Genomic DNA, 14899 nt, shown 5'->3' on the forward strand with positions numbered 1-14899 from the left:
CAATTGCTCTCTTGGTTCTGATCTGAGTAAGACCATTATTATCAAAAGCATCAGATGACGTTTTCAAATAGATGACTTTCTGAATTCACTGAAACTGAACAGCTGTTTCAAACAAATGCCCTTTCTATGGGGATTTATCATCTGCAAATCAATTGATGATTACTCATGATTAAAGTATCTATATTTTGAGTGATTTTTAAATCAGATTTTAATCACATTTTGAATTTTAACTTATTGCCCATTAGACAATGTATACAAAAAATATATTGTTAAAGACAATAATTAAAACAACTTTTACTGGAAAACTCTCATTCTTTAAAAGCCAGAAGGATTTGGAGGATTATTTATACCAATGAATGTATTGAGACACAATATTAATAAGCCTATTAGAGGCTTCTTGGCAGCTGGTTTAGGTTTCATCTAAGCTGTTATTGAATCCAGGGGATAATGAGTAGGTCATTTTATGTAGCTATAGGGGTTCTAGAAAAGTGAACTAAATGTCTTGATTTTTACAAATTTGATAAAATTAGCCAATCAAATTAAATTTCACATAAGTTGTCACATTGGTGAAACAATTTTCATGAAAAGTGCAATTTGAATATTCTTTTTGTTGAATAAATTGTTTGATTTTTGTAACAGTTATGAAAGATTTAATATATTAACCTAGAGTTACACTCACTTCCAGTACTACAACTTCATCGTTCTGGAAATGACACAGTACCTCCCCAAACTAAATTTCTTATGGGCAGAATTCATAGCTTATTTATCTCAATGCCTCCTATTGCCTGGGACATGGTAGGGCCTGTATGTGAATGTTTTTTGAATGAATGAATAAAGCTTTTTAATATAAAGGGGAAAACCTAGGCAGAGCTATCAGAATGAGACAGTGATCTAAAACTTTGTCAGTTGATAGATTGATTTTAGATAGGGAGAAATATCCTAGGTAATAAAAGATGACTAATCTTTATTTGCTTTCATTCATTCATTCGTTCATGCTGGGTTGTACTAAATACAGTGATTAACGAAACATTACATTCCTGTTCTCAATGAGATTAAATTCTCAAGGAGGGAATCAGCAATAATCCAGTATTTGGAATGTCAAGCAGTAAGGCTATGGAGGAAATTAAAACAGGTAAGGGGGATAGAGTGTAACCTGGGTGTAGAATAGTGAAGTGATGTTTGAGTAGAGCCCAGAAGGAAGTTAGCTATAAACATGTCTGGGGAAAGTGTATTCCAGGCAGAGGAAGAGCAAGTACAAAAGCAGGATCAGCAAAGAAACTATGTTGTGCTGCTGGAGTAGAGTGGGTGGGAGCAAAACGGTAGCAGAAGAGGTTAAAAAGAGTGGCAGACAGGTCATATACGGTCTAGTAAGCCATTTAAGGACTCTGAGTTTGACTGTTGTGTAAAGGGCCAGTTGTTGGAGGAATTTGAAGAAGAGAGATGATGTTATTTATGGCTTAGTATGTTCTAGCTGCTATGTAGCAAATACACTGTGGGCAGTGGGACAGGGAGGGGGAAAGTGGTGGGTGTGAGCCAGAAGACCAGTTGGGATGCTCTAAATATTATATTCTGGACAAAGAAATGCTGGGGCTTGGGTCAGGATTTTACCAGTTCTGGTGATAAGAATTGATCAGACTGTGGATATATTTTGAAGGAGGAGCTTACAGGTTTTGGTGGTGCATTGATTGTGGGCTGTGAAAATTTCAAGAGGAGAGGGTTTGGAGGGAGTGGAGATACATATGTTATTTTCTCCCCGATATTCTTTCCAGATGCTAGACTTCAATTCTTCTGTAGCTAGAAGAGGAAAGGATTGCTTCCTAACTCTGCAAATTTGGTACTATGGAAAGAAAACTGAACTGGGATCCCTAAGGTGGAATTTTAAGACCTGACTCTCTGACTTGCAGAGCCTTGGCCTCTTCAAGCTCTGTTTCCTTCACTGTAAAATGTGTCCAAGATTGTCTTCCTTCGTCATAGTTTGTGTCTGTCCATTCTTTATGGAACTACTTGATGACTTCTCCCTTATCCACTTATTAATTGTAGACATTCCTCATATTTCTGACCTTCCATCTTAATACACATATTTTTCCTGCATTCAGTCGACTTTATAAATGCAACTCTCAAATCCACACTTTAAACTTTGACTTTTTTAGTTCATTTAAATTTGATTCATTTAAATTTGTTTCAGTAGGTTTTATTCTGAATTCATTATTTTCCCCTAAACTTGCTCTTCTTCCTGTGCCCAGTAATTGGTAATTTTGGTTATATGATTACAGTTATTAATAACAGACCATTAACCTTAATGAATTTTTAATGTTCAATTTGCTAAGATAGGTTAATAGCAATTAAGTTTGGGAGACTAACCTAGCAGATCTTACAGTGTGGTCCATGATCCTGTAATCCTTTCAGGGAGCCTGAAAGGCCAAAATTTAATTTTTATAGTACTGAAATATTACCCACTTTATTTCTTACTGTATTGACATTTCCTCTGATGGTACATATGAGTGGTGTGTAAAACTGCTGGTTCCTTATTCCAGATCTCAGCTGTGGCATTCTTCCTTTACATGCATTTATGGGGAAAGAAACAGTTTCACTTAAGGTTTTTAATGAAGCAGTGAAATGTATTTATTTTCTTTTTTTTTTTTTAACTTTTCTTTTATTGAGTTATAGTCATTTTACAATGTTGTGTCATTTTCTTAAATCTCACTCTTGAACATCTCTTTTTTAATACTCTGTGATGAAACAGGTAGCATAAGACATTGCTGCATGGTACAGCCATTTAAAAGGATGATGTATAGCTACATTCATAAAAATGGGTCTCCATGACATAGTTGTGGGGAAAAGCTGATAGGGAAATAGCCTATTTGAGGTCCTGATTCTGTTATAGCTTTAGTTATATACTTAGTTCATCACAGGTATCAAATATTTTGAGTGCAGAATCTGAATTTTCCTCCCATTAGGGCTTGGGAGCCGAACACCTGTGAGACTCAGGAAATCTTCTCATGCTTTAAAGCCCAGCCAATAGTTAGTAAAATTGTAAGAGCTCTCTCTCTGTTTCACAGCTCAGATGCTGGGATTTTGAGAAGCTGGGACATTTTCTTTTCTCTTTAGCCCCACCTCTGACTTTCCTCTCCTGGAGAAAGCATTCCTCTAAAACTCTGACATCTTCCTGTAGTAGGTGTGGACTTGCGCCTTGCAGACAGTTTTTTTTCTCTTAGCTCTGCTGCCCTGTACCCAACATTTTCCTAATGCATCTCCAGTACTTGGAAAGGATCCTTTTGAGAAAGTGCAGATTTGATTTGTGACCGAGGCTGCTCAGGGTTTTAAATGTCTTGCCAGCCCCTGTGAATCCCTTGAAAGTTTGTTAAAAGTTGGGCTAGTTTTCCTCTTTTACAGCAAGTTTATTCTTTCTTTCACCATGACCCCAACTATTCCTGTTTTTGTTCCTAGAAAGGATTAATTCCTGCTAGGAATTTAGTTCATTTATGTTTCTTTGCATTTCAGCTCTCTGAGTTTAAAACACTATGATTTTATTCAGTGTCTGGCTTGTTCTTACTGTTGAGGTGGAGCAACAAGTCTTTTCCAAGTTTGTGCATCCTAACCATAAGCACTCATCCTAGTATTTATTCTTTTGTGTTCAAAATAGTTGGTATAGGTTGACTGTTCACACTGAAGTTACTTAGCCTGTTCTTTTAATAACATTCTACTAAAAATGAGGTATTGACCATATGTAGGCTTGATGAAAAACTGATAGAAATGCATGCTGACACATAGTTGATAATTTTTTTTATTGTGGTGAAATATACATAACATAAAATTTACCATTCTAAATATTTTTAAGTACCCAATTTAGTGACATTAATACATCAAAATATTGTGTAACCAATACCACTGTCTACTTCCAGAACTTTTTCATCATCTCAAACAAAAACTCTGCACCCATTAGACAGAACTCCTTATTGTCCCCTCCCTTCTATTCCCTGGTAACCTCTGTTCTACTTTCTGTATTTATGAAATTGCCTATTTCAGATATTTCATATAAGTAGAATCATACAATATTTGTCCTTCTGTGTCTGATTTATTTCACTTAGGGTTTTTTAGGTTCATCTATGATTTAGCATGTATCAGAACTTCATTACTTTTTTATGGCAGAATAGTATTCCATTTTGTATATGTATATACATACCACATACTGTTTATGCATTCATCTGTTGGACACATGTTGTGTTTTTTGTTTTTTGTTCTTTTTTTGTCTGTTATGATTAATGCTGCTGTTAACATTTGTGGACAGGTATTTGTTTGAGTCCCTGTTTTTTCTGATATGTCCCTAAGAATAAAATTGTTGGGTCATATGGTTATTCTGTTTTTAATTTTATGAGGAACCCTCAGACAGTTTTCCACAGTGGCTGTATATTTTAAATTCGCACCAGCAGCAATGCATTAGAGTTCAATTTATCTACATCCTCATCAGCACTTCCTTTCAAATAATAGCCATGCTAGCAGGTATTTAGTTGGTATCTTATTGTGATTTTGATTTGTATTTCTCTAATGAGTAATAATGTTGACATCTTTTCAGGCATTCACTGGCCATTTGCATCTTGGTGCAATGTCTCTTCAAGTCCTTTGACCATTTTTTAAGTTGTTTCTTGTTGTTGTTGAGCTGTAGAACTTCTTTATCTATAAAGCCTTTATCAGATAAATAATTTGCAAATATTTTCTTCCATCTTGCAGGTTGTCTTTTCACTCTGTTGATACTGTCCCTAGATGGTACAGATGTTTTTAATTTTAATATCTGATTTGTCTTTTTTTGTTCCCTTTGCTTGGGTGCTTTTTTTTTTTTTTTAAATAAATCATTGCCAGGGGAGGATATAGCTCAAGTGGTAGAATGCATGTGAAGCATACACGAAGTCCTGGGTTCAATCCCCAGTACCTCCTCTAAAAATAAGTAAACCTAAACCTTCCCCCACACCACCTCCCATCCGCCCACCCCCCTGCCAAAAATCAATCAATCAATCAGTTATTGCCAAATCCAATATCATTAATGTTCATCCGTGTTTCCTTCTAAGGCTTACAGTTTTAGCTCTTTGATTTAGGTCTCTGATCCATTTTCAGTTAATGCTTATATATGACATAAAGTAAGGGTCCAACTTCTTTCTTTTTCATCTGAATATATCCAATTTTCCCAACATCATTTGAGTATACTATTCTTTGCCCATTGAATGGTATTGGCACCTTTGTAAAAAATCAACTGACCATAAATATGAAGGATTATCTCTGGACTCTCATTTCTATCCTATTGGTCTATATGTCTATCCTTATGCCAGTACCATAATGTTTTGAATACTTTAGCTTTGTAATACGTTTTTTTCAAGTTTTGTTGTTGTTATTGGGGGGCAGTAATTAGATTTATTTATATATTTTTAGAGGAGGTGCTGGGGATTGAACCCAGGACCTCTTGCATGTTAAGCATGCACTCTACCACATGAGCTATACCCTTCCCCTGTAATAAGTTTTTAAATCAAGAAACAAGAGTTCTCCAACTTTGTTCTTCTGTTTCAATGTTGTTTTGGCTATTCAAGGTCCCTTGGAATTCCATATAAATTTTAGTATGTGTTTTTCTATTTCTGCAAAAAACGTCATTGGGATTTTGATAGGGACTGTATCTGTAGATCATTTTGGATAATATTGTTGTCTTAATATTAAGTCTTCTAGTACATGAATATAGGAGGTCTTTGCATTTTGTTTAGATCTTTAAATTTTTTCAGCAACATTTTGTAGTTTTCTGTGTACAAGATATTTTCCTTGATTAAAATTACTCCTAAGTATTTCACAATTTTTGATGCTATTTAAGTTTCCTGTTTCTGTGTTCATTGGAAACGTATAGAAATACAACTGATTTTTGTGTGTCAGTTTTGTATCCTCAAACTTTACTGCCTCATTTAGTAGCTCAAACAGGTTTTTATGTTGATTCTTTAGGGTTTTCTACATAATAAGGTCATGACATTTGTGAAAAGGGATAGTTTTACTTAAAGTTATGACGCCTTTTATTTATTGTGCCTAATTACTGTGGCTAGAACTTCCAGTACTGTGTCTTAAGTGGTGGTAGCAGTCATCTTTGTCTTGTTTCTGATCTTAGGGGAAAGGTTTTAAGTCTTTCACTTTTTAAGTATGATGTTAGCTGTGGGGTTTTCATATATGACCTTAATTATATTGAAGTTTCCTCCTAGTCCTAGTTTTTTGAGTGTTTTTATCATAAAAGAGTATTGGATTTTGTTAAATGCTTTTTTTGTATGAATTAATGTTCATGTGGTTTTTTTCTTTTTTCCTCCTTTATTCTTTTAATCTGGTGTTACTACGTTGATTATTTTCTTATGTTGAATGTCCCTTGCCTTCTGGGGACAAATCCCACTTGGTCTTAAGTGTAATCCTTTTAGTATGCTTCTGAATTCTGTTAGTAGTTTGTTAAGGATTTTAAAAATCTAAATTCATTAAGAATATTGGCTTGCAGTTATTTTTTATCGAGTTTTTGTTTTGTAGTTTGTGTATTCCTAGGATTTTTCCATTAGGTTACCCAATTTGTTGGTGTACAGTTAGTTTATAGTAATTTCTTACAATCCTTTTTATTTCTGTATGATTATATAATTCTCGCTCACTTCAGATTTTACTAATTTAAGTCCCCTTTTTACTTACTCCGTATAGCTAAAGGTTTGTTAATTTTGTTAATCTTTTCATAGAATTAACTTTCGGTTTTGTTGACTTGCTCTGTTGTATTTTGTTTGTCACTCTCTAATGCTAGTTTTGGGTTTGATTTGCTCTTAAGTTATGTAAAGCCTACAGGTAGGTTGTTGATTTAAGGTCTTTTACTGTAGAGTTTTACAGTTGTAAATTTCTTCTTAGTACTGTTTTTGTTGTATCCTATAAGTTTTGATATGTTGTGTTCTTGTTTTCATTCATCTCTAGGTATTTTCTAATTTCTCTTGTGATTTCCTCAATCCATTGGCTGTTTTAAGAGTGGCCTATTTAATTTACACATATTGTGAGTTTTCCAGTTTTCTTTTTATTATTGATTCCCAGTTTCATTCCATTGTGATCAGAAAGCATACTTTGTATGATTTAAACATTTTTAAATTTATTAAGACTTGTCTTATGGTCTTACTAAGGTCTATCACGGAGAATGTTCCATTTACACTTGAGAAGAATGTGTATTCTGTTGTTAGGTGGAGCATTCTGTATATGTCTGTTTGGTCTAGTACACTAGGTATATAGTGTTACTCAGGTTCTCTATTTCCTTATTGATCTTCTGTCTGGTTCTTATATCCAGTGTTGAAAATGCTGTATTGAAGTCTCTGGTTACTATTGTAGAACTATTTCTCCTTTGAATTTTGTTTATTTTTACTTAATGTATTTTCAGGATCTTTTGTTAGGTATGTATGTTTATGATTGTTATGTCTTAATCTTTATCATTGTATAATGTCCCTCTTTGTCTCTCCTAACCTTTTTTTCACCAATTTATTCTATTTTTCTGACAAAAAAATATAGTCATTTCAGCTCTCTTCTGGTTACTATTTGCATGGAATACCTTTATCCTTTTACTTTCAATCTCTTTGTGTCTTTGTATCTAAAATAAGTCTCTTGTAAACACATATAGATGGAGCATATTTTTTTTTAAATAGACTTTATTTTTTTTTTTTTTGAGCAGTTGCAGGTTTACAGCAGAATTGAGCAGAAAATAGAGTTCCCACATAGCCCTCCCCACTCACACATATATACTCCCCTACCCTCAACATCCCTCATCACTGTGGCATATTTGGTACAATTGATGAGCAAACATGGACACATTATTATCAACCAAATTCCATAGTTTACGTTAGGGTTCACTCTTGATGTTGTACATTCTGTGGGCTTTGACAAATGCATAATGACATGTAGCCACCACTATAATAGCACACAGAATAACTTCATTGCCCTAAAAATCCCTTGTGCTCCATCTGTTCATCCCTCCCTCCCTCTCCCCAAACCCCTGGAAACCACGATCTTTTTATTGTTTCTGTAGCTGTGCCTTTTCCAGAATGTCATTTAGTTGGAATCATACAGTTTGTAAACTTTTCAGACTGGCTCCTTTCATTTAGTAATATGTCTTTTAAGTCTCTTGATGGAGCATATGTTTTTAATCCATTCTGCCAATCTCTGCCTTTCCATTGAAGAGTTGAATCTTATTTACATTTAATGTAATTATTGATAAGGAAGGGCTTGTTTATTCCATTTAGCTATTTTTTTCTATATGCCTTCTTTGTTTCTTTTCCCTCAGTTCCTTCATTATTGCCCAGTTTTACGCTTAACTTGATTTTTTGTAATTGTTCTTTTTCAAAAAAAATTTTTTTTGGCCTAGGGGAACTAATTCCTAGAATTCCATTCTTTTTTCTCGATGTTCCTCAGACTGGATAATTTTGACTTTCTTATCTTCAAGTTCACTGATCTTTTCTTTTGCCTGCTTAAATCTCTTGTGAATTTTTTATTTCAGTTATTGTACTTTTTAGCTCTAAAATTTTTCTTTGGTTCCTTTATAATATCATTCTCTTTATTGATATTCTTTTTTCCCCCCATACATTGTTTTCCTTGTTTTCTTTAGTTCTTTGCTCTTGGTTTCCTTAAGCTCTTTCAGCAAATCTAGGGCAGTTGATTTAACATCTTTCTACTATGACATTTTACATCTCAGGTGCCATAGTAGTCTTGTATTATCTTTCTAATGTTTATTTATGAATAGAGGACAATCTTGGTATGTGTCTTTTTTTCTCATTTGTGTGTTTGACTAATACTTTCAAAGGAAAAGAATTGGTCTCAGATTTGAATATATAAAGGATTAAGGTATTTAAATGTTTGGTAAAAACACCTATAAGCATGATTGAAATTTATTTTGATGCTCTGTCAGTCTTTTGTATAGTAACTTTGTGTTTTATGCAAATAAGAAGTTTGTGTCTCTAGTGAATAAACTTAACTTTTAAATGTTACTTCTTAGTTTGATTAGCTTAAGTGTCCTAGAAAGTGTTATATGTTTATCATGATTTAAATTGAGGAAAAAATATTAGAAAATTTGCTTACAGACCACTCAATGTGTTTATCTCATTTACAGAAGATTTAAGCTATAGTCACTGCAGAAAATATTATAAAGAAAAATCTTTTTTGTGAAGTTACATTACTCTATGTGATATTTTGGAAAGACTAACAACACGGTTAAGTGGGAAAGTACTAGTTGGCCATTTCAGTCTTGGATTTTAATTCAAACTGTAAAATGCTTAATTTGTTCTGCATGTAAACTTTGGTTCTTTACCTAAAGAAAGGTCATTTAGGTGTCTTAAAAGCAATCTTAGGCTTTTTCTCAGCTTTTCCTTCAGTTGTTATTAAGATTGTTTTAAGACCATTTCAGACACATAAGTAGAGAAATGCCACTCACATAAGTCTTTTAATTAAGAGAAATTTAGATTATACGATAAATTGGTGTCTATAGAAGTTTTTATTGGAAGCACCAAAAGGGCCACAGAATGACACCATTTTTATAGATAAATAGTCATAGTAGAGAATCTAGTTTGTGAGTTTAGTTTTTATAGCTTTATAGCTGTTGTCTTTAAAAAAAAAAAAAAAGAAAGAAAGACGTGTTGCCAATTCCTAGGGCAAATCTCAGTTGACATTCCTGATTGATTATTTATATTCTGTAAGTGAATAGAATATGCACATACCTCAGAGATACTGCTGATTTGGTTCCAGATCACTGCAATAAAGTGAGCCATAGGAATTTTTTTATTTGCCAGTGTATATAAAACTTATGTTTACACTATACTGTAGTCTATTAAGTGTGCAATAGCATTGTTTTGAAAAGCATTGTGTACACCTTAGTTAAAAAATACTTTATTGCTAGACAATGCTGACCATCATCTGAGCCTTCAACGAATTGTAATACTTTTGCTGGTGGAGGATCTTGCCCGGATGTTGATGGCTGCTGACTGATCAGGGTAGTGGTTGCTGAAGGTTGAGATGGCCATGGCAGTTTCTTAAAATAACACAACAAGTTTGCCACATCAGTTGCTTCTTCCTTTCATTAATGATTTCTCTGTAGAATACAATGCTGTTTGATAGCATTTTTTACCCATAGGAGAACTTCTTTCAAAATTGGGCTCAGTCCTCTCAAACTCTTCTCCTGTACTACCAATTAAGTTTATGCAATATTCTAAATCATTTGTTGTCATTTCAACAGTCTTTGCAGCATCTTCAGCAGGAGTATCTTCTATCTCAAGAAATCCCCCCCCCCCTTTTTTTTGCTCATCTGTAAGAAACAACTCCTCCACTAAAACTGTTAAAGTTTTAGCGTGAGATTGCAGCAATTCAGTCACATCTTCAGGCTCCACTTCTGATTCTAGTTCTCTCACTATTTCTACCATATCTGCAATTCTTTCCTCCACTGAGGTCTTGGACCCCTCAGAGACATCCATGAGGATTGGAATCAACTTCTGCCAAACCTCCTGTTAATGTTTTAACTTTTCCCATGAATCATGAATGTTCTTAATGACATCTAGAATGGTGAATCCTTTCCTGAAGGTTTTTAGTTTATTTTGTCTAGATCCATCAAAGGAACCACTGTGTATGGCAGCTATAGCCTTATGAAATGTATTTCTTGAATAATAAGATTTGAAAATCAAAATTGCTCCTTGGTCCATAGGCTCCAGAATGGATGTTGTCTTAGCAGGCATGAAAACAGGATTAATCTCATTGTACATTTCCATCAGAGCTCTTGCATTGTCAATGAGCAGTAATATTTTGAAAGGAATTTTTTTTTTTCTCTGAGCAGTAGGTCTCAACAGTGGGCTTAAAATACTCAGTAAACCATGTTGGAAACAGATGTGCTGTCATCCAGGCTTTGTTGTTTCTTTTACAGAGCACAGGCAGAGTACATTTAGCATAATTCTAAAGGCCGTAGGAATTTTGGAATGGTAAATAAACATTGGCTTCAAGTTAAAGTCACCAGCTGCTTTAGGCCCAAACAAGAGAGTCGGCTTGTTCTTTGAAACTTTGAAGCCAGGCATTGACTTCTTCTCTTTAGGTATGAAAGTCCTAGATGGCATCTTCTTCCGAAAGAAGACTCATCTACGTTGAAATTTGTTGTTTAGTGTAGCCACCTTCATTATTTAACGTCTTCTGGATAACTTGCTGCAGCTTCTACATCATCACTTGCTTCTTTACCTTGCACTTTTATGTTATGAAAATAGATTCTTTCCTTAAACCTCATGAACCAACCTCTGCTAGCTTCAGACTTTTCTGCAGCTTTCTCATCTCTCAGCCTTCATAGAGTTGAAGAGAGTTATGACCTTGCTCTGGATTGGACTTTAGTTTAAGGGAATGTTGTGGCTGGTTTGATCTTCCATCCAGCCCACTAAAACTTTCTCCATATCAGCAGTTAAGGCTGTTTCCCTTTCTTATCATTCGGGTGTTAACTGGAGTAGCACTTGTAATTTCCTTGAATTTTTCCTTTGCATTCCCAACTTGACTAACTCTGTTGCAAGAGACCTAGCTTTTGGCCTGTCTTAGTTTTCAACTTGCCTTCCTCACTAAGCTTACTCATTTCTAGCTTTTGATTTAAAATGAGAGATGTGTGTGAAACTCTTCTTTTCACTTGCACACTTGGAGTTACTCCCTCAGTCAGTCTGTTCTCTCCAGACCACATTGACAAACCAAGTAAAGAATTCGCTTCAATATTATTGTGTCTTGAAATAGAGAGCCTCAGGAGAGGAAGAGAGATGGGAGAACTGCTGAGGGGGTGGAGCAGTCAGACCACACATAACATTTATTGATGAAGTTTCCTGTCTTAGGTGGGCGAGGTTTATGGTGCCCCAAAACAATTACAATAGTAACATCAAGATCACTGATCACAGATCACCACAACAAATACAACAATAATGAAAAAGCTTGAAATATTGTGAGAATTACTAAAATGTGATGCAGAGACACAAAGTCAGCAAATGCTGTTGGAAAAATGGCACCAACAGACTTGCAGGGTTGCTGCAAACCTTCCCATTAGTGTAAAAAACACATTATCTGTGAAGTGCAGTAAAGCAGAGTGCAGTGAAAGAAGGTATACCTGCAATTACATTTTCAGGATAAAAAAAAAAAAATGAAAAAATCTTCATTGTACACCAGGCAGTCCCAGATCAAATTTCACCCCAGATGATAAAGTAGGATAACACATTACATGTTTCTTTTAAGGACTTGTAGTTGGGAACTGATTTTTGAACATTTTCAGCTGTGTGTATATAATAGAGAGAGAGAGAGAGAAGAGAGCGTGAGAGGTTAGGGGACATATATGAAGCCATTCTGAGTATCATTTCTTGCCTTCTTACTTTTTAAATTTTGATTAGCTATGACAAAAAGCTAGAGGTCTTTTTGACAACTGAAAAGGCATAAAAGTTGTTTTGCATTATACATACACACAGATGTTTTGAATGGGTATATATACATGGAATATATATGTATGCATGTGATAAATGCTGTGAGAAAAAAAAAGTAGGATAAAGGAATAAAGGTCAGGGTCAGGAAAGAGCCCTTTGAAGAGTAACATGCTGAAATTTGAGCATTTATAATTGTTCTGTATTTAAGTCTTTAAAATATTAAAGACAAATAATTATGAAGTTTTTGTTATAGGGTTAATTTTAAATTACACTACATTTACTTTGAAGGTAAAAAATAGCTTTTTCAGTGGCATGAATTAAATATAAAACTAAAACTTTAAGCATTGACCATAAATCATGTTGTCAGTATATCTAAATATTCATTAAAATGACAGTGTAAAGATTCTAATAATCCCAAATAAGTTTTTTACTGAACTAGAAAAAGTATTTTAACCAAACTCTTGAAGGTTTTGGTTTTAGGAAATCAGTAATTTAGCACTGCTTTTTTACAATATAAAAGATGTCAGTTAACTTTAAAGCTAATGTAAATAATAATTTTTACTTCACAGAATGCTTTATTGTAGTATTGTATGTGTTTTTGTTATCAATTTAATGGGGGAGAAGTTGATACATATAATTCTGTTTAAAGATAATTAGAAATGTCAAGGAATCTAAGTTGCAAGAAATTTTTCTCTAATAATGTTCTAAGCAGTGTTGATGAAATTCTTTAATGTCTGTTTACTGATCATTGTGACTTAATTAAAAGGTTACAGTTATAACATGAAATACAAAAATAGAACCTTTTTGAAGGTGTAGTTTTATTTGAAAAATTTATAGTAAGGTTTAGCTTTATTATGAAGTGTTTCACTTGCTAATATGAATTAGAAGTCTATTATTTCTGGCAGAATAGAAGATACATACAGTTAAAGTTATTTTATAGACTAGAATTTTCTTTACTCTTGATGGAATATCAGTGCATTGCATGCTACTCTGAGTTATAGACATGTCTCCTAATATATTGTTCAAATGCATTGTACGAAGAAAAGTTCAGACTTAATGTGCTCCCCCCCTCCACCTTTTTTGTACTCATTTAAAACCACCAAGATTTGCTTGGCACTCTATACTGGCATTGTCCAAAAGAAGGATAATGTGAGCACCATACTTAATTTAAAAGTATTTTACAGGTATATTTAATTAGTAGAATTTTAGTAATACATTTTACTTAATCAAATGTCTAGAATTTTTAAAAATCATATATATAACTTTTTTTTAACCTTCTTTTAAAATACCAGGTCTTTAAAATCCAGTTTGTATTTTTGCATTTATAGTACAAGGCATTTTGGACTGACCACTTTTCAAATGGTCAGAATGGGATGTTTCTATGTTATATGAATTGATTCTGTAATAACATGTCTGCTGCAGTTTATTATTTTATTCTTATTTGTCATCTAGGATAAGAGGCAGGTGCATGGTCTGCAGACTTTTCAAAATGGTGTGATATTTGGTGGAAGTGAGAATTCCTCATTTTATTCTTATTGTGAAGATTCCCAGTAAACTCAGAATGACATTTTTGAGCTGTAAGATATTCAAGCTTAATTTTATATTCACTCTGTTCTATTCTTTCAGGATTTTTCAAGTCACATTCAATAGATAGGATGAAAAAATTTAAGAGAAGGCTATCCCTCACACTTCGAGGAAGCCAGACTATCGATGAATCGTTGTCTGAATTGGCTGAACAAATGACTATTGAAGAAAACAGCAGCAAGGATAATGGTAAATATTCGGGGAGTGGGGACAGGAGGAGAGATACTTTCTCCCTTTAATTACTTTATAAATCAAATGTAAATTTATTTTCCTGATTAGTTCCTAATAGTTTTCTTTTGTTTATTTCTGTCTCATTCCCTAGTTCAGTAACTTTTGCTTGATTATTGTAATGTTCCATCCTTATTTCAACAGTGGTACCTGTACCTGGTCTCTAACCGTGATGATTTCTCTTTTCCATTTATCTTTCCATTTTTCATTGGTTCTTAAATAAGAATACCTTATCCTGGTTGTTAAGTAACTATTTTAAAATTAACATATAAATTTTTTGTTATTCTTATAATCAAAGTTAATACAGCTTCAAAGTGCATGGTAAGTTTGTGAAATTCCTGTTTGAAGCTTCATCATAGTTTCATAATATTATATATGCATATTGACAATCTACATAAATGACAGGGTTTATCACATGAGTGAATCATGCTATTTTCTTATTTTTTTATTGGCCAAAAAATCTATCCATAGTATTGAGTACTCTCTAATGTTTCACGTGTTTGACAGTTCCTTTTACAATGTAAGGTAGTAGTACAAGATGTTGATAGAAAATAAAAAGAACTTGTTAAATCAAATGGATTAAAATACAAAATCCTGATGAAATCTATAGAACAAGGCTACATATTCAAAACTGAAATAGCCCGAGGGATGTCATA

At 33.7% G+C, this 14899-nt stretch overlaps 1 protein-coding gene across 5 annotated transcripts in view; it reads left to right on the forward strand.

Annotated features, from left to right (window-relative positions):
- CDK17 (cyclin dependent kinase 17) overlaps nucleotides 1-14899 on the forward strand; it is a 120719-nt gene that overhangs the window by 34890 nt on the left and 70930 nt on the right. For all 5 annotated transcript variants that reach the window (XR_012510738.1, XR_012510737.1, XR_012510736.1 and 2 more), the window contains exon 2: nucleotides 14058-14204. Coding sequence is in view for 2 of the 5 variants with exons in the window: in XM_074375256.1 (XP_074231357.1) it covers nucleotides 14087-14204 (118 nt within the window). In the remaining 3 variants the exon portion in view is untranslated. The remainder of the gene's footprint in view (nucleotides 1-14057; nucleotides 14205-14899) is intronic.

This window comes from Camelus bactrianus, chromosome 12 (assembly GCF_048773025.1).
Source record: "Camelus bactrianus isolate YW-2024 breed Bactrian camel chromosome 12, ASM4877302v1, whole genome shotgun sequence".
Classification (NCBI taxonomy): Eukaryota; Metazoa; Chordata; class Mammalia; order Artiodactyla; family Camelidae; genus Camelus; species Camelus bactrianus.